Genomic DNA, 21,244 nt, shown 5'->3' with positions numbered 1-21,244 from the left:
CCCACTTCGTCAATCCTCTGCACTACAGCAGCTCCCTCTGGCAGTTGTTGCTTTCAGCTGAACGAAAGCACGTACACTTCCCTTGACAAAGATTGTACACAAACCACGCGATATGTAACTTAACGAAACACCTGTTCGGACGGCAAATATTCACCACTAAACCAATCCCACTTCAGGCTCCAAAATTTCATGAAAACCTGCTTATTGAAGTTGCATTATGCTTCATCTCTGGCGTACAGTTCACAATAATCATAATTAATCATATATATTCTAATGAGCAGTAAACCAAAGACTGTTACTTTAATTTCTACATAAAAACTCCGTATTTTTGTACTGGCAAACGACCAAAATTCTTCACTCTGGCGCTCAAAACTTATTTTGAAAAAAACAATAAAATTTATTTTCGTGTTCTCCGCACAATATTCAGCTCATTCTGCTGAACTTTTCCGAAAATATAACGATTGTCAACCCTAAAATCCACACAGAGGTGAATATATTCTCGCCACCAGAGTGTGACGTCTGACCCCCACTTTCAGTGTGTGTTTTTATTTTGGGTGAACATATACACAAGAAACCAATGGGAATTGTGATAAATCAATTGAAATTGCTCAGAAACATCAGAAAAGTGTGATATAAAACTACTTAGCAAAGTCATACAAGGCTGTATGCGATTCTGTGAAAGCGCGAGTGAGTGCGAAAGGATCGGAATAGGGAAGAGGGAATAAGGTGAGTTTTTCCCCCATATTTATATTCCTCTTCCACAATTCCAAGATCGTTCTTATTGATTTCCCACCCGACAATCAATCAAAATGCACCCGAAACAGTCAAGAAAGCAACACCTTGACGCCCGTGGTCGCGGTGAAAATTCCCAGAGATATCCTTGAGGAGTGTTTCAGTCCTTTGTCGCGACTCAGTGACGTCACGAGCAACCCTTGCGAGCTGTCAAGGTCGAAGGCATTGAAACTGCGTCAGCCACATTGTACAATTGTGTGGCCAGAAATAGCGTGTCGCGCGTAAAAACCCAGAAATAGCATCCCTTGCTGAGGCCGCGGAAGGGCGCGTAACGACATTTCCGCGATAAGGCCACGGAGGAGATTAGGCAATACAGCCCCATTCTCTGGTTATCAACCTCACTTGTGTCGACAAATGACCTCCAGAGCTGCTCTCCGAAACTCTCTTGAGGAATGCAGCAGCGCCAGCATCCGCGAGTGTCTCGATGCTCCTCCATGCTCACGGAATGGCTCAGACAAGGCGAAGGTCGTGTCTAGAACTTGAAATAGTGAGAGAACCTTGAGCAAATTCCAAAATCACGAGCAGTTTTTCTCAACATTTTGCTGCACTGCTGATTTTCAGCATAAATTACAATGCATATATAAAGATGAATATTGCTTTCGCGGGTGCTTTACGCAATATGGCATGCCTTATTTTATCTGGGCGGAAATATTCACACGTCTGCAATTCATATTAGAGAAGCATATTTGCTTTTCATGTGGCACTTATTTGAAAGTGTGATTTGCAGACCAAAACAAAGGTTTTCCAATCATTTTGCCTCAAGAACATTTTAATATGTACGACGAGCTCTTTATGATTGAAATGCCGCAGTGAAAAATGCCATAACTATAAGTGATTTTAATACACATAAAGGACATTACAAGAGCAATATCTTATGCTTTGACTGAAATATTCCATCGAGACTTTCTGATGAACTGTTTCACCTGTCTTACTTCTGTGTTTACTTAATTCTAGTGTGTAAAACCCTTGTTCCTACATGTTAACAAGTGTGAAGTTTCGATTTTATCACAAACGCACCAAGGGGGAGATAATATGGTCAGAAGTATGGTGTACAAATCAATAGAAGTTTTAGGAAGTAAAAGTGCTTCAATTTGTGCAATATTTGGCTAACAACATTGATTTTCTATTGATTATTTTACTCTTAGTAATTAATTTTAAACCAAATCTTAAATTTGACATTTTTTAGGTTATGTAACTGATTTAAACTTAAATAACATCCTCAACTAGAAATCCTCCTGCTTAAACTGAAGGAATTTTCGCTTTTTAACAGAATTTAGTGTTTTTACTCAATGAAAATCGTGATTTTGGAAGTTGGAATATAAAGAAACAATATTAAAGTCAAGCATAACCTCAACTTTTCAATATCTTAACATCTTTGAAGAACCTTCAATCTTAATGAAAACAACGCAAAAGTGCAATTTTAGCAGAAGAAAGTCATGTAAACGTGAATTTTAATGTTTTCAGTTAGATTTTAGTGAGTTTTCAGTTGATTTTCATGATAATAAAACTAAAATTTGGCACTATATCACTGATTTTCGTCTTTTTAAACGTTCTTCAAAGAGTTTGTCGAAGAGAGACGAGTGTTAGAGATTTTTTTTATATGATTAATGAATCGCTTCTTATGCAATTCTAATTTTTGACATATATTTTCTAGGTTATGTGATTTGTCAAAGATAAAAAAAGGAATAGAAAAGAGTGTGAAAAATGCAAATTAAAGCAGAAAATGATCAAATATTGTGTGGAAACTCCAGAAAACAGACTGAAAATTAATTTTATCAACCCGACAGTCGAATTTCAGTTAGTTTTCAGTGAATTTCAATCTTATTTTAAACAATCCCTGAAGTCTGAAGGGATTTTTCATACAATTTGTACAGATTTTAGTCATATTATCTTCCCCTTGAAACGCTCCAATCATACCTGAAATCTGTGTACCTCATTTGGGGCCACACTCGAATCACCTTGTTAGATTCATGTGTCAATAAGTTTCCTGCCATCGCAGATCGCAATCGCTGGCGCGATAAGGAGTGCTCTCATTATCACAGTGGAAGTGAACTTTGAGTCGCCAAAGTGCCTCCGAAGCGAAATCCGCGTTGAACAATGAGCCCAATGAGGCAAGTGCAGAGAATGGGGCACTTTCTCTCTGGCAATATTATGTTCAATTTCATGTGGCATTTTTTCTCCGCGTCACTCAATTCTTCTTATATGAGTGGCGCGTGATTACAGAAATGCACATCGAATGTACAAAATGTGAGTGTAAGATTCCTTAAAATTGACGCTTTTCACTTTTCTGTGCGTCTTTAATGTGTCTCATAAGATTAAATCCCAAGTGGCGGAATCATCTTCAAAAATCATATAAAATTGGCCAAATTGTGCACTTTCTTCATCCACACTGAAGAGACAAATTAGAGTTTATTTTTAGGTGTAATTTGTTTTGGGAAAATTACACCCCGAATAAAAATCACACATGAAAATTATTTAATGCATATGTAGACAGTCTCGAAGCGCTTCATGGAAGCAGAAATGTTGTAATTTATTGAATTTTGAGATAATTTGAAATGTAGCTTTCAAGTCATCATGAGAAAGCACGTCTTTCTCGTAGAATTGTCTATGATTTCTTCAACATGCAAATGTGGTTAGTTGTATTCTACGGGAGAGGAAAGTGATCTCACGACTTTGCATTTGAACGTGATTTTGATGCATTTCGTCGTCGTGGGTGTTTTTCATTTTTGTTTATACCAATCAAAAGCACCAGCCAGCAATAAAAGAGGCAAAAACAGAACTAATTCATGTGATCTGTTATTTCCTCCGCACAGATTTCAATGTGTCGTTGGTGAATGATTTATTAGTTTATTGTGGCATTAATGACAATAAATAATCAAAGTAATTAAAACATATTTTTAGCCATTGTCTACGCAAAAGGACACCTTGTAAATAAAATGACAATCGCTACTAACTTGTGCTGGTTCAGTTCAAAATGGGATTTATTAGAAATACTTCTACGACATTCCAAACAATATAATCACAAGGGGGAAATAATATGCATATGAATATGGAAACATGCATTTCAGACATCTAAAGTATCATAACCTCAAATTTAAGAGTCTTCATCCCAAAAAAGACACAATTTGTACTTGTAAACCTTAAAATCTTACAGAGAAACAGTATTTTATAGAAATATTTGAAGTTTCTAGTGGATATTTTGAAAATTGAAATTGCACTTTGGCACATAACCTAAAAATTACCTTGAGTTATCGAAAAGAATCCTTGAAAGAAACTTATTCGGAACGTTTTAAAAGCAACTCTGGGAAAATTTACTCTTTTAGAGCAAAGAATTGATCAAAAAGTCCATGAAACAATATTTAAGAGGTTATGATTAATTTTAGCGTAATAAACATAGTTTAACAGTGAAAGATTGTAATTTTCATCAGATTTTATTATTTATTGTAACAGTAAATAACAAATTATAATATCTTAGGGGCATAATGAGTGATTTTAAAGGTTATTTAGTGGAAAAGTGTGTCTTAAATTCATAACATAACCTAGAAAGATGAAAAGAACAATTCTTTTCATTCCAGTATTATAATAAGTCCTTTTGAAAGTAACTTTTTAATACACAATATTGGAAATAGTTAAGCACTTCTATTTATCTGTACACCACTTCTAACCATTGATATCTCCCCCTTGAGAAATCATCGCTTTACAATAGAAAGAATCGGGAATATGTGGGTTAATTCACTTTTGTTGGACAAATCTGTGGGAACCGTCATTGAAATGTCATTGGGAATATTCCACGTTTCTGTGAACTGTTCTTATTGTCTGTGACAAGAAAAGAATTCCTAGCATTCTCTTGATAAATACTTGGGATTAGGCAGAATTTCTGCTGATGAATGAGGATGGATCTGAGTTTTTCGGTGTGTCTTCTCCTCGCATTCCACACAATGATCACATGATATGGGCAAATCGTGGACAGAAGGAGAGGAGAATTTCACTGGGGAACCTTTGGAAACAGTTAAAGATGACTTAGGGTGGAGCGAGAGAGGAGATAATCGCGACGAAGAGGAATTTCAAACACAATAAAAGTCTCAAACACCTGGCGATATGCTGAAGGTGAATCTCTGCCAAGTTCACTGTCCATCTCTCCATGCCCAGCTCCAAGTTGGATGCCTTTTCAGATGAGGTCAATAAATGCCTGAACATTCGCTAAATGCTAAACTCTCTGTGGCATCTCTCTTCTCGCAACACCGCACAATCCGCAGCTCGGCGTGCGTTTTGGTGCGCCTCCAACACAACCTGATGGCTTCTTCTCCCGTCTTCGCGCGTCTCTCAAATTCAAAGCCACGCGAGAGACCCAAAGGAGATTACCAGCAACCCAGAAGAGAGTCATGAACCGGTTCTGAAAGTTCGATTTTATTTCTGTTATATCACATACACTCTTTGCAAGTGAATATGTATTAATTTAAAAACAATATTCGCCTCTTGTGCACAAAACCCACACTGTGGCGCAGCGGCAATTTGGGCAGAATTGGGGAGGGAAAAAGAAGGAAGGCGAGGGCCAAGAAAGTGTTGTAAGAGATTCCACGCAAAAGCGCAAATTCTCAAAATTGGCATGAAAACAAGGAAGAAAAGAGATCCAATGTGACCGGAGAGTGTTATTAACCTTTTTATTATTACTCCAGTCCAGACAGTTTCACGAGCATTGATACTTATTTGAGATTTGTGTGCGGTAACAAATTGGTGTGTGTCTTTACATTTCTTTTATGACACACACGCAGCATTTACAGCACAGGGTCATATACTGTGTAATGTGTGTTTTGAAAAAACCAGAAGTTAAATGTTTCATTTTAATTCGGAAGAAAAAGAGACTCAGGTGGAAAAGCCAGTGTTGAGGCATTTGGAGAAACACTCTTTGCGATTTCACTCGTCGCTCAGGCGCACAAAGATTTTGGAGACACATTTCTCAGATTGTACCGCGAACGTTGCGCTGGCCAGTTTTATTGCCGTGTGGATACAACTGCAAATTTATATCTCTGTTTACTTGAGATAACACAGCGATAAAAGGCATAGCGAAATTCGGTGTCACGGAGCAATTGCAGAACGAAAAGGTGAAAGACAGCCAGGAAACTTTGCATATAGCGCTAAATCTCCGTAAGCATTTATTACCATTTCAAATTTGATAAAGAAATGGTCGGGCTCGATGGAGTGTAATCACCAGCTTGTATAACTTATAATTGGAAGTCGGTAAAAGGTGCCCATGTTGTCTTGACTACCGAGGAACTAATTGTAACCTCATTTGTTCTCAAATCCGTGTTAAAATCTTTTTTTCACCTCATAAATCTGCACAATTTAGCGTGTCTTCGGAAAATGTGAGCACTTCGTGCAAATGTACGAAAAGGGCACTTTGAGATTGTGGCAGCAGGAGAAAATCTCTCGAAATGCGCAATTGATTCAATTGATATTTAATTAGCAAAGCACAGTAAACCGAAAGAATTAGACATTTACAGTGATGTGCGAAATGCTTCTAACAAACGCTGCCATATTTCGTACAGAGAAGATGAGAATCTGCAAGTTTTGATACCATTTCCTTGGAATTCTCTTCATTTCATCTAGTAGAAATTCTATTCATTTTATGCAAAGGTTTTCCACAGAAGAATTTATTCATATCACAACATTTTGCACAAAACTGCCCCACTGTGGGGTCATTTCGGAGAACGCATTTGGACTGCAATTCTTAAGTAATTCTTAGAGTAAAATCCAAAAGAAATGATAAAGAAAGCCTTTAAATTACTGAAGGATATTATTTCATGGTCAATGGAGAAGAAACTTAAGGATCTTCATTGGTTTCTGTAACTTAGCACAGACATTTTAGCAAAAATAATTCTTTTCTTCAATTCTTGCAAGTATTATAATTTATAATAGTAATTTAGTATAATAATTTCCGTCTTGATTTTCTGGTTTAGTCATTGTGATGTGTTGAATCCGACTTATAAAATACTTCAAGCTTGAAAATAAGTAAATATGCCAAAATAACTAAGCAAAGAGAATTCTTTTAGATATTTTTAAGGTTATGGTTGACTTTAAAGCTGTTTCCTAACTAATCTGGAGTTTTTTCAAACGCAAAAGCTCAATTATGTCGAGAAAAGAGAAAAATCCACAGTTTAAACACAAATTAGATGATTTTGAGTGTTATTTTATCACCAAAATCTGTTAAAATCAATCACATAACCTAAAAACATTCTATATAGGGGTAAATGGGGCAGCTTCAGATTGGGGCAGTTTCAGATTTCTTAATTTTCTCAGAGATTTTCACATGAATAAATTCCTGGTCTTCACACAATGTTTGTAGTCCTTAAGGACTACAATTGACGAAAATTTGCACAGGATTGCCTTAACTGTTTAGATAAAATAAGTGAAAATTGAAAATCACTCACAAACTAGAATTTTGCTGCCGAATTGATTGCGTGTTTTCTCCATTAAAAAAGCCACAATTCGCGTGAAACACAATCAAAGGTTATTGAGAGTTAAGTAGAGATTCTAAATGTGCCCGAACTTTTCCTCCTTGGCACGGCCTTTTCAGTGGGTGGTGGAAAATGCACAAACACTGCACACGGGGCAGTTTCGGATCGCCACGGACTGACAACAGCGCGCTCTGACAGTCTGACGCAACATCACGGTCGAAATATTCTTGTGGCAAATATTGAAGATTTTTCACAAAGTGCCGTTCTGTGCTGCATTGCTTCATCACGTTAAACGACTTCTTAGTGGAAAAGTGAGAAAATACACGCGAAAATCACTGATTTGCACTGATTTGATTTGTGGTGGCACTGAAGTTGCCACCACTCACGCATGGTGGCGTTGCGATACAGGAAAAATGACGGGCAACTTGCTTTTCGCTCAGATATTTTGACAGTGCGTGCAAGGGTCCAGAAAAGTCGCGAAAATATTACTTTAAAGGCGATTTTTAGGGAATCAAACAGTTTCAGTGTGTAGATTAGAAACCAAAGTGATCATTTGTCCGCGATTCGACAATTCCACAATGGAATTTATGGTAAATATAAGTGAAAATCTGAAACTGCCCCAGAGCAATCCGAAACATCCCCGTGTGGGGCAGTTTCAGATAAATTACAATATTATTTTCATTCTCCTTTAGAGGAAAAAGGATCAGTTTTAATGCCCAATGAAAGGCATTTTCTGAAGCTCAATAGACGAGAGTTTATTTGAGCGTTGTGATCATTTCAATATATTCAGCCGATTTTTCAAGAAAAAATCCTAAAGTTGGAACAGCATTTTGAATCTGAAGCTGCCCCACTTACCCCTATATTGCCACTTCCTAATAGTTTCTACCCCTTGACGAATAATTTGGCTCATTTCTGAAATATCTTCCCAAGTCATTCCATAATATCCTTGATAATATCTATGCTAATGTCCAAATTGACCCTCCTTCTCCCCTAACAGCGTTGTTCTGCTTTATTCATCAGCTACAATTATATGTAGTTTGATACAGAGAAATCTCGTGTGCGCATCTTCTTAGCCATTGTGCGCTCAACTGTACTTATTCCTGCCGAACACCTCTGAACCTAAACAGGAACGAGAATGAGGATTGTAGAACAATACGTGGCATTCTTCTGCTGGAAATTGTGATAAGAAGAATAAACCAGCGCTTCCACAACATCCCAATCCGTCGCCCCACTGTGAGACGCGCGAGACTCGCGAGAGGAGAATTCTCTTGTCCGCGAAGCAAGTGAAGTTTCGTCGGCTTCGGAGCCACTTCGAAGCCACGCTCGCGACAGTGCTGAACGCAATTTCGTGTCGGATGGTTGTCTTAGCTCGTGTCTCCGCAGTGGAGCATTCAGTGGAGTGAATTTCATCAGTGTTGTTTATTCATCTTGATAAATGTTCTAAACAGTGTCACAGCAGCACTTGAGTAGCCAGCTGAAGAGCTCACAATCGCCTCTTGGAATTTATTTATCATCTCACAGTGTGGTGGCTCTTCTCAAATACTCCTCTCCAGCAGCCACTTGTGCGCCAATCCGATTGTTGCGCATTCTTTCAGGGACAAATAACTCCTCAAATATTTACTCACGCCGCGAATTACACCCATAGAACAGATTCTACAACTTTTACGGGCTCATGAGGTGAGTGATAAAAGTGAAAATAGCGATAGACCTTCTTGTCTTCCTTGTTTCTTTTTATCACTACGGATTTTTATTCACTTTTACAGTGAAATTTTCGCACTCTCCACTGCATATAATGCCGCATACAAAGTTTTCCTCGTGAAATCATTAGTGCAGCAGCAAAAAGATCAAATTCCCTGCCTTTGCCTCTCACTCCATTTATTGCCCAAGACTTTTACATTGGAACTTTTCACACATTTCGTGGAAATTTCTTTGGTAAATTGATTAGAAGGCGGAGAGTTGAGTTTATCTCGTGTGTATTTAGAGATTTATTCGTATCTTATCGCCCGTGGCGTCTTATATATCGTGAGGTATTTGTACTTTTTTCTGTGTCTAGAGTTGTCTAGCACAAAGGCGACAGGTTTTCTCGAGACAGAAACACAAACTATATATTCATGATACTTATACTCTTAATCTTAGGGCAAAAAGAGCATTTTATATTGTACTCTTAACACTGCAGAAAGCAATTCAAAAGCCGATTACTATATGTTACTTTTCTTTTGCCACTTCACGTGATATTCTCTAACACTCGCGCGAGAAAATTTCATAGTTGACGAAATCGGAAAGTGAAAAAAGATCAACATTTTTCCCTCAATCCAACATGTGCATCAGATTGCATTTAATTGTATACATCCTTCTCATATTATCGCAAGCTCAAAACACTCAATCGTCAATACAAAACACACAGTATATGAAGTGCAATAAGGTTTGCCTTGTACACAAAACAACAATGTATAATTAGGTTAATAATTTATTTTGTATTACACTCTGTACGGCCATTTATTTCACTCTCTCCCTCCGGAATATATACCTGATTATTCACTTTTCTTCGCTATTTATTGTTATGATCAGCAGAAATGTCTAGTGTGTGTGGCTTTTAGAGGAAATCCCATGATAATGCTTAAGATTTGCATTGGATAGAGTGGGAAAAATTGCTCAAAAAAAAATTCGAGTGGAAAATTATCCGCAATGATAACAAGGCAATGATTATGTGAAATTATAGGGGTAGGTCAGGTCTCTCCATGGCTCTTTGTGCGTCTGACGAAAGATAAGTCTAACTTTACCATTAAAGGAAGTGTCGTTCGACGCACAAAAGAATCGCTTCAACCCTTTCAATCATGATGGAATTTATAAGCAAATATACTTTATCGCTTCCGATTTATTGATCCCATTGATAGCATTTGAAAGAATGCGGGTGTTTTTCATAGATCAGCACATTCTCAAGTCTTCAGTGCCTTTGTCCTTAGACAATTAACAGAAAACTCTTGTCTGTGTTTCTGTCTGTGCATTGCGAAAGGGAATTAACCTCCACCAGAGTTTAATTTAACAGTTGCCAAAGCCGTCTGAAGCAGGCAAATAAGATGAGATTTTCTCCTCTGAATTGGCAAAAAGAAATTGTTATTATATCATCATCTGAAGTATTCTTGTGATTTCTCGCATTGCAAATGCGTTACATACCAAAGTAACGTAATTATCGAAACTTATAATGCGTTATTTCTCCGGTAAATAAATTTTTCTCTTTACATAATAAACCTCATCTCGCTGGCGATTAAGAATATCTCAACATTGAAAGTCGTATGCAAATCAGTGTGATTTGCATTGGGGGAAGTGGATTTCTTGACGAGACACCGAAATGGAGACGAACAATCGCCAGACAATTCAACAATTGCACTATGTACAAAATCTCGCGGTGGAAAGTGACGGATTTTGAGCCATTCTTTTCCGAAACTCACTTCGGAATAGACGTAATATGTGCCAGGTTGAGAGCCGCGTTTTTTTTGTCGTCAGCGAGTCAAATTAAAAATTCATAATAGTGGCAAATTATAAATTTCCGGTTGTTGTGTAACGACGTTTTCGGGTGCTAAAATGTAATCTATGGAAAATGTGATCAAGCCAAATTACATTTTCCTCTCGATTTGTTCGTCTTCGTGCAGTTTGTGGAAATGTGGAATTTTCTCAAGCGTGGCTTAAGTGATTGGATTCACATAGATAGATGACGATATAGAGCTGTTGCGATAGTCCTGGAAATCAGGAGCAGAGCCTGATGGATGATGTGATGACAAAATTGAATTGTGAGATGTTGCATCCGATAAAATTTCATTTAGTGCGGGGAAAATTATAGGAAGAAATTGGAAAATGCTACAAGTGCTGCATCCGGTTGACTTCAGAAGGGGCGCACATAAATTAATTCCACTGCCGGATCGCATAATTGTAATCCATATATGAAAAATGAGGCGCATTTCTGGATTGCGATGGAACTCTCTCTCTCTCTCCATTAGTCGCCATGAGAATTACAATGTGGAATGGAGGGCTTTTGATTATTTTAAAGTGGTCGTCATTAAGTCATTTGAGATTCCCAGGGGATCTCCTGACCCTATATTAGGGCCATCACCAAATTACATAGATTCCTCCCCATTTCTAGCAAACACTTTCTCCCTCCCTCTCTCTGTCGTCGGACAATTGGCCATTTCACACATAGAATTCTTCACAATGTGAATTACATTTCATTTGTTTATCATCGTTACTTAAATATTTACGTTTTCACCAAACGTTCGATGAACCTCAACATCATTTAGTTTATAGATTACTTCGAAATAACGCTCATCGTGTGTCTATATTGGACATTTAAATTGAACAAGGATTGAACGACATCATTCTTACTGCACGGATAGGAGGCAACTTTCATGTTGTAGATTTCCACAATGTGCCTTATATTGCAAGTAAATTGCTTTCTCTTCCACCTTCGCTTCAAGAGCGATTGCATTGGCATTTTTGGTCACAGAATGGAAGCATATCAGAGCCGATGGAAATGGTGAAGCTCATTTGCCTCCCTGACTTGAATTGCATTTGCATATTTAGATTAGTGAAATAAAAGTAGTGACGGTGTACATTTATTTAGAAAGTGATTGATATCATTAATCGAAAGGAGAATTCGATGGAGAATTTAAGCATACACTCCAAGGGGAAGATAATATGCCTGAAATCCGTACAACATCTTCTGAATACTTCTCAGCACTTGAAGTTTTTAGACAGTTTTCACATAAATTCTGCAAAAATTTCACTTACAATCGTATTTTCTGGTATCTTTTCTGAACATAACCTCAAAATATCACTGAGAAATCTTCAAAATACTCCGCTTGGATGCTTTCTAGATCACAAAATCATCTGTTAAGATCTGTCAATGAACCTAAAAATGCTGATTTAAAGTCAATATCGCACAGATAGTTGTCTAAATAACTATTTTCCAAGTCTAAATGATTCTTTTTGAGGTTATGTTCGACCTTAACACAATTTGCAGAGTTTCTTGGCATTAAAGAGTCAGAATATCAATGTTTATTACATGAAAATTCTTAATTCTGCCAATGACTAAGAATCACTGTGACTTTAGCCTAAGAATTGACTTACAAGGATGCGAATTATTCACTAAATTTGTTCTAGATTCGTTACATAACCTATAAAAAGGATTATTATTGTCAAAATGAATCCAAAGAATCAGGACAAATTGGCGGTAAAAGAAACACTCAGGGAAGGAATATTGTAAGGTTTCTGAACCCTTCCACTTCCTAAGACTTCTGCTAAGCTGTACACCACTTCTGGCTGTATTATCTTCCCTTTGTATATCTCTAATAATAATGAAACCAATATTTCATCATATCAAGATCAGAATGTATGAAAAAAATGCTTTATTTAATCATTATACAAATAAGAGATAACATATCGCAAGATAGTAAATTGATAGATAGAAAATATCTATTTCATTAGATCATCATCGGTTTGAAAAGTTGGGTGTATTTACTTTTGAACACAATTTTACAATCAAACTGTTACAATATCGTTACGAGTGTGGAAAAATTCAGTCGTTTTTTTACGAGCTGGAATATATAAGAATTTCGTAAAACATCATCTGGGCTTAATATTAGCAATGCATTAAGTATGAAAATTCACAGTGAATTGGATGAGAAAATGATTTTCTTATCGCATTTTCTTCTCATTAGGCTCTAGCTTAGATGTGATGGGAAAAGTTGTGAAATGTCTCTTGTGCTTTTTTCTCGCATTCTCCATATGAGCCAAGTGAGAGAGTATAATTTATGAGCGACAATTGCGCATCTTGTCTGGATTTACACTCTCTTTGCGCCCCTGCAAAGAAGTGCACATCCTCAGCTGGCGAAGGAATGAATTGCACATTTTAATCCGCCGTTCTATCTTGGCACTTGTTGAATGCCTCCTTTTGTATTGCATAATGAAACGGGGGAATATATGTTGGTCATAATTTTCCATTAGATTGAAATGTAATCCGCGAATTGTGGCGGTGTCGATGTGTTGTTGGCACATCGCGGAATTGAATTGCTCATCTTGACAAGTCCAGCTGATGCGCGCGGAGACCCATAAAAAGGCGGGAAGCGCACAAGTTAATTCTTCATTCTATAATTCCAGCACACAATCGCCCTGCTGTTTGCAAGGTATCTCTGGATGTGATGGAGCCTGATCTGTGTGGCGTGCGTTGTGCTGTGTGAGCATTTATTCTAATGAAGAGCGCGCATTTGCAGGGGAAAAAGAGCTTCTGTTCAATAAACACTGAAGGTTGCACGTGGATTTTCTGTGCAATCGCGCGCCGGCACTGTGTCAACCCAGCGATTGTTGCGTGAATTTATGATTGTATTTAAATTTTCCTCAATGGCTGTAAAATTGAACGAGAAACAATGAGCATGGAAATCATTAGTTTATAAAAAAAACAAATTCGCCATTCGTACGTGATCATAATTGAGGCATAAACATTTATAGTTATTTGGGTGTAATTTTCTTGCTCATTCGAGGCGCTTTTGTGATTTGGATCTTTGAATTTTTGCCCATCAAGCTTTCCTCTCTGCGTAATTTCACACCATAACATTTTCCACAACACACACAAACATCCGTCACTCGGAAATACAGCAAAAGATTTCGAGTGCCTCCACAAAGGCTGGCAATTAGATTTTCCACTCGTGATAATCTATTATTAAGCATAAGTTTTTGCGCATTTGCCAAAAATACCGCACTCCTTCATATTCTTCCTATACACGCAATAAGACGATATTAGAGACGAAATTGACTCATGTGGTGAGACAATAAAGGAAAATTCCGAATAATTTTTATATAACCATCGAGCAGTTTCAGCAAAAACCACCAGATGGGCATTTTTGTAGCATTAAGACATCACAATTTCCGATATCCTCGCTATGGACGGTGTTTTTCAAGTGCGATGACTCTAAAACTGCTTTATCTCCACTTTACAAATCCAATGGAAACTGCCGAAGAAAGGCCAGAAATTGTGCAGACATTATTTTTGTAGTGATGATTAACCCCGAAACAAGGGGGAGATAATATGTCTTAAATCTGTACAATACTTTCAAACACTTCCAGAACACGCAATTAATTATTATCTTTTAACTTTCCATCCGATATTTCCATAAAAATCCACTAAAACCGCTTGTTGGGCGTCATTTTCGACCATAACCTCAAAAATATCACAAAGAAATCTGCAAAAACTCAGATTGAAAGCTTTCTAGATCATAAAATTAGCTCTTATGATTTACTAATTGTCTTAAAATTGCTGATTCAGCGCCAAAATAGTCCTGAATTCTAGCTCACAATCAAATTTTTGAGGTTATGTCCGATCATGGCACGATTTTCAGTGTTTCTTTGCATCAAAGGATAAAAGAAAGCAATGTTCATTGCATGCAAATACCTAATTTTGCTAATGATTGGAGATTTCTTCGACTTAAACATAAGAAGTGTCGTGCTAGAATCTGTTCTTGATTCGTTACATAACCTAGAAAAAGATTCGAAGGAAATCCGAAGAAAAGGGGCAATTTGTCAGCAAAAGAAGTAATCAGGGAGGGAATAATGTGGGTTTTCCAACACTTCTACTTCCTATAATGCTTCCAACTGAACTATACACCACTTCTGACTGTATTATCTCCCCCTTGCCGTCGAAAAGAACAGAGAAAAAATTCTCCGCGGCGAAGGTTTCTTCTCAGCGAAACCTGACCTGCAGCATTTGAATTCACGTGTTGCTCATTGAATTGCTGGCGATGTTCTATAAATAATAGAGAATTCCTTCATAATTTCATCAATATTGACTTGCGTTCGTTCACATATTCCACCTCATTGCATGGGAAATGAAAATAAAATGGCCAAAGATATAAACATTTCAGAAATGTGCGCCGAGTATTAAATCTCCGCGCAAGAAGTGTGCATCGAGATTCAAAGTGATGGTCTTTTTTCGAAATGGCAGATTCTCCGGCACTGTAATTTTCCAATTTGATAGACTTTCCACCATTTGTTTGAAAACATTCACACACACACACGCGCAAGCGTGTAAAAAATGCATAAGATGAAAAGTGAATATGTGGCTTTTGCACATGTTGGCAATCTAACGCTGCTTAAGTTTTCATCCACAAGAAATTTCCATTGCAAAGTCTTCTCTTTTTTTTCCACATCTCATCCAACTTCAATATATACCAACAAAAAACGCATCGCATGTGCAATCTTCCCATGCCAAATGTCTCTTTCCGGTTTTAACAGTTCCTTCAGCAATCGAATTTCATATGCGAGAGTCTTAGAAAGTGAAATTAATTATAATTAAATTGCGACAAAGTGTTTTCAATAAAACCATTGACTTCACCAATCATCTTTCTCTCTTGTACTTTCAGGAGACTGAGCAATTTGCACTGTAGCGAAGGCCTTAAAGAAGCATCACTTGAGATTGGAACGAGGTGAAAAGACGAACAGCGTCTTTGGGAAGATTTATATGTTACACACTTTAGGTGAGTTATTTCTATTTCAACTAATATTCAAAGAAGCTTTCAGGCATCATTTCTACTTAATTCGCATTACCTGAACTTGAGGTATTGCTTAACACTCTCTACTACCAATTGTAATGTGCAAAGACAATGGATAATCACGAGGTTATCAAGAAAAATCTCTAACTTTTCAACAAAAAATATGTTCACAAGAGAAGCCAAATACCATAATTCAAAGTTTTACCAACTATTGTTTCAAATGCACAAAGCTTTGTGCTGAAAATATTATAGCAAATATTTTACGTTATGATTTATGAAACTATACTTCATGATTATCGCCAATTTAACTCTCAATTTCACAACAAAACATGATCATCTTATTGATGTTTGATGATGTGTAATGGCTTTATATTTATGGAGCGATTCCCATTCAAACTGAAGAATGTTAAACATCAAATATGTAAAGGTTTAACATTCGAAATGAATAAGGAAAAACATTTCTTGCTGTTCCCGCTAAAACAGTGTTAAGAATGGAAGAAAAACGATGAAATTTGTCCAAAACTATTGAAATTCAGGAATATAAGTAATAAAAGCGTGATAAAAATAATTTATTGCAAATATCTTTCATGTTCATGCTTGAAAATTGCAGCCACAATCGAAAATTGATCCATCTTTGCAAGATTTTCATGGATATTCTGCAGCTTCTGATCTGTCACTCTGCTTTTGACACATTTATTCAAACAACCTCTGAAACACGGTTTAAATAACACATTCAAGCGATAAAAATGGTTTAATACGTGTGAGCCAGAATAGAAAATAACACAAGTAGTGAATTTTTTAACACATTCGGTGAAGTTTTTAACAGCAGCGGAGAAAATTCTTACACAATCTCCATTTTAAACCTTCCACGTGAGACTCAGAAAAGCAAAGATTATTTTAAACTAATATAACACACTTTTAACATCCCTCGTTTAAGTGGGAATTGCTCCAATATTCAACGTTATTAATCGTAATAATCTTCATTCACATCGTGTAGAAACACGGAAAGGAGCTTTGTCGAACCAAATTGGTGCCAAATTAAAAATAGTTTTCCTCCACTCTTTCAAATTATGCCGATCAAATGGCAAAGCGTGAAAATTTTGCCTTCATTTCCTGCACATCTTGTGTGGCAGACGCTAATTGAATTATTGGACAAAATCCCAGTGCAATTACGGTGACAATGCCGATGAAATCTATGCAGAACGCTCACCTTTACACCTCCAATGCTTTCCGTGTGTGGTTTTGTGGAGAGATTGAAAAGCAAATTATGTATTTATTCGCGGTATTCATAGAACCACATTTACGCAACTATCAATTGGAGCATTTTTTGCTCCTCGCCTTCCCACTGTTGATCGCGTCTTTTTATTTTTGTCACTGACTTTGCGCGCACATTTTTCACACATTTGCAAAACGCTAATTGCATAGTGTTAAAGAAAGCAATTACATAATGAATAAAACAACACGGATGAGCGGATTTCGCGGTGCAACGTGTAAATTAAGTGGAAAAAAAGAGATTACATTCTTACTTGATGGCATTTTCATGGTATAACTTTTCAGTTTAATATCAAACAACCATTACATTTGCCTTTGCTCAATATTATTTACTTTTTCGTCGTTCAGACGGAATGTTAAACAATATGCTTTTGATTCTGTGTCACAGACGCTCAGCTTGGAATAAAAAAACACACTTCAAAATATTTATTATGTACACTTCTTTCTTAAATTTCCTGTATTTTCCACTCTTTCTCTCTGTGAAAATCAACTTCTTCAATGGAAGCGTTTGTTGGCGTTTTCTGGAGTACGCAAAGAATGTTTTACTCTGGACATAAATTAATAAACTTAGCTGAATGCTAAGAAAATTGTTTCTTTTTCTCCAAAATCATTACTCAACTTGTTTACGAGCGCATGAAGCGAAATTCATCATATCTGAGTTTTTTCTGGTAAAGCGCTATTAAATGTCTCTTTGTCCGCAATAATTCACGAAGATATTCTCAATGTGATGAATGATGCTATTAGAAAATGCTTTATAATTCATCATGATGTAATTAGAAAATGATGTGAGACGTTAATTACATCACACTATTCAATATTTTACTATAACTGCGGATTTGATGTGAAAAATGTGCATATCAAAGGAAAGTGAAACTCTTGGGCGCTTCTGTTAAAATACTTCATCATCTTTTTCCAGAGTTGATCTTACAAAGTATTTCAATTTGAATTCATTAGTGGAATGATTGTATTAAAGTAATTCGTCAAAGTATTCTTTCTTTCCTACCCACAAATATTAATTAATTTAGCAATAAAATCAAACTTGTTATTGTAAAATCAAGCATAAATCAAAATATAATTAAATTCCTATTTTAATCCCCATTCGCGGTGAAAAATGTATGCTCAAATTAGCATTTTAAAAGCATCAATTAAAATTTTATATGGTAAAAACTCCACCGCTAACAACAAATTCATGTACATTTCTCCGAAAATATCTTGTTTATGAGATTATGATGATTTAATACACACAAGTTTCGGGGAAAACAACTCATTGATTCTCTTCTCTCAAAAAAGAAGCAAAAGCAAAAGTAAAAACCCTTGAGAAATGAATTTTGTTCACCTGAGAAATTCATATAAGTTTTGAATATTTGAAGAAAATCACTTATTTTTAGACCTAATTGATTCCCCGCTGACATGAAAAAGAGAAGACCCTGAGTTGAGCACTTGCGCAATTTCCAGCAGTGCCTGACCAACTTTTCAATCATATAGAGCGTTTCCACTTGTGAAAAAAGAATTATGAAAAATTGCCCTATTATGGTGTTCACGAGTGTTCTAACTTAATTTTGCCCAATTTCATGCCACTGTGGAAATTATGGAAAAATCTCAGTGTTTGCGCGACACAATAAAGATGTTTGAATCCAGTAATGTTCATAGCATTTGAGACACACACAGCAGATGAAGTTCTTTTCACCGCGATACTCATCTTTGCCGTTGTTCTTCTTTAAATGTCTTTGCAGAGAATCTTCCCAGATATTTGGTGGATAAACAGTATTCGCAGCGAACAGCTTCTTCCACTGAACATATCAGTAGTGAAGGGCAGGAGATTTTCTATGAGAAAATGATGCCGCCACTTCATTCGCCATCCGGAGTCATTACAGACTCCCAGGGTCTCATCGTGCCAAAGAAACTCGTGAATCCGTGCTTAGAATCCACGGATCGGCAGAATTTGCACAGAGAATTGCTCTTCAATCAGAAAATGTGAGTCTTTGCCGTTCAATTAGTGTTATATTTCAACTACATTTACTAGCATTAAACTGAGCACAAGATTTTTGAGCAACAACATTTGAGAACAGTGTTTCAAAGTCGTATTTCTATGACTTGTATACTAATCTAGAGCACGAATTGGCTCACTAGAATGGGCTTTAATGCCTTAAAAGAGCACAAAAACTTCCCTTAATTGAAATCTCTTTCTCTCCTAGCCAGGATCACGCTAGGAAGTCATAAAGTGTGAAAAAGTGTCAGAAGAGAGAGAAAAATATTAGAGAAATGCGATATTTTGGCGGCCCTCACGCCAACTTTGCTGCCCTCTGGCGGCGATATGTGGAGAAAACAATAAAATACTAAAATTTTAATGAAATATCAAGAAAATATTTTAATATGATTTGATGTAATTAAGTATTTGACCCGAAAATATTCAAATTTTTGATTGTTTTGCAATTTTACCTAAAAAATCATAATTTTTCTGATATTTTTCTAATTCAAATTTTGATTCTTTGATTTTTCCCAATCAATAATTGAGCATTTGAATGTGTTCATTAAGATTCCTCAAAAATCGACCTGTGATTTGCCCCTAAAGCAGAATAAAGCTGTTAAAATTTCAGCAACTAAGCGTCAATAACACTACTTTAAAATTATCGATATTTAAATTTTAACCAAGTTTTAACACAATTTTGGGGAGAAAATAATTAAAGTAGACAATTTAAGGATTGATTAATCTATATTGGACCACATCCGTCCTATTTTTCCCCTAAAATTGTATTTAAAAAGAGAAAAGTCCGGCGTTTTGTATCGATAACTGTCGATAAGTTTACCAACGTAGTGTCCTGACTTCCTAAGGAAAGTTTCGGTGCTCTTTTAAGGAATTAAATCCCATACGACTTAGTAAATCTGTAGTAAAGTCTTGTTGTTCGGTTCAATGCTGTTAAAGCGTAACAACTCCTTAAACAATCTCTCGTTCGTGTCTCCAGAGGACGAAGCGTGCTGAACCAGAAGTCGGAGCTGCAGCGAGTGCTGGACAAGCAGAAGGAGCGCCAGTTCGTGGCGGTGCAGCAGCAGCAGAGCAAGCTGCAGGAGACGACGGGATTGGGCGGTGAGCTGGGCCGTGTGATAATGCAGCGAGCTCAGCGGCTGGAGACTCTTCAGAATGCCACCTCCGTGACCGAAGACGAGGACACAGGACGCATTAATCCAGAATATGTGAATGCAAGGGCAAAGTTAAAAGCCACCAGCTTCGATGGGAAGTGAAGGGGAGACGAACAATTTGACTCTGATTGAGACCGGGAAAGATAATCAACTTTCCCACTGGTTGTAATTGCAATTTTTTAAAGATTTTGTATCCATCAAATTACATCTTCATTTCGAGTTAAGTGACAGAATCTCTAATTGTGCGTTTCTTTTGCGATATAAATCTTACTTATTTTAACGTTTAAGTTATAAAAATACTTGTATTGTGTATACAGATGCTTTAAATACTAATTACGATTATGTACCAAGTATATTATTTTTGTAAGTGATCAACGGCGCCATGTGAGTGACTGCGCTTGAAACTATAACATAATTTAGTGTAATTGTGTCCTGAGCATTGAGCAGATGAGGAGTTAAGTTTAGGCAGTGCATCATAACTTCAACAGTGTCCCCCGAAACAAACAGAAAATAATAATGTTACTACCAAAAAAAAATCCTCCTTGCAAAGCGTAATATTCAGAAAAATTCTATAGGAAAAAAGAGTTCTTGCATGGTTATTCCTAGAATAGTACAAAATCCTCAAAAATAAGTCGAGTTATTTGTGCGGAATGGCAACTGGAGAGAGAATGAGAGAAGAATTATAGTATTTGTAGAAATCAATAGAGAGATATTTTTGTATTCACCTGTGCAAGAGAATGGGAAAAAAAAATTGTTAGTAGACAAATAAATGTCAAAGTTCCACTTGCAAATCCAACTGGATTCGCGAGGGAAGAGTATTTTTTCACAATTATATACTACAATTCACTCTTCAAACCCCAAAAAATTGCATGTAACTTTAATGGACTTGAAAAAAGAAATAATGAATGAGGAGCTTGCGAAATCGAAGGACATGTGAATTAGTTTATTGGAATGATGTACACACCATGAGTATTTTGTGTAACAACAGGATATACTAATGTAATTATAAATTGAGAAATCAATGGAAGTTTTTCATTTCCCTGCATTATTTTC

At 36.6% G+C, this 21,244-nt stretch overlaps 1 protein-coding gene across 2 annotated transcripts; it reads left to right on the top strand.

The window, feature by feature from the left end:
* Window positions 1-491: 491 nt before the first annotated feature.
* Window positions 492-21,213, top strand: LOC132258236 (protein FAM107B). 2 transcript variants are annotated; one of them, XM_059755446.1, is made up of 4 exons: window positions 492-726; window positions 15,653-15,766; window positions 18,787-19,027; window positions 20,017-21,213. In XM_059755446.1, the coding sequence occupies exons 2-4, from the start codon at window positions 15,751-15,753 to the stop codon at window positions 20,291-20,293; spliced, it is 534 nt and encodes a 177-aa protein (XP_059611429.1). In that variant the 5' UTR covers window positions 492-726; window positions 15,653-15,750; the 3' UTR covers window positions 20,294-21,213. The 2 variants fall into 2 exon arrangements, with proteins under 2 accessions (XP_059611429.1, XP_059611428.1); XM_059755445.1 differs by lacking the exon at window positions 492-726 and adding an exon at window positions 8,582-8,924.
* The last annotated feature ends 31 nt before the right edge of the window (window positions 21,214-21,244 follow it).

The sequence above is a fragment of the Phlebotomus argentipes genome, unplaced genomic scaffold, assembly GCF_947086385.1.
Source record: "Phlebotomus argentipes unplaced genomic scaffold, Phlebotomus argentipes genome assembly scaffold_4, whole genome shotgun sequence".
NCBI lineage: Eukaryota > Metazoa > Arthropoda > Insecta > Diptera > Psychodidae > Phlebotomus > Phlebotomus argentipes.
Note: the sequence above shows the minus strand (reverse complement) of the source record. Positions and strands in the feature narration are given on the sequence as shown.

Bases quoted from the DNA above. Each gene is read 5' to 3' on its own strand.
- LOC132258236 (XM_059755446.1), top strand. The intron at 19,028-20,016 runs GTGAGTCTTTGC...TCGTGTCTCCAG, and splicing joins TTGCTCTTCAATCAGAAAAT to AGGACGAAGCGTGCTGAACC.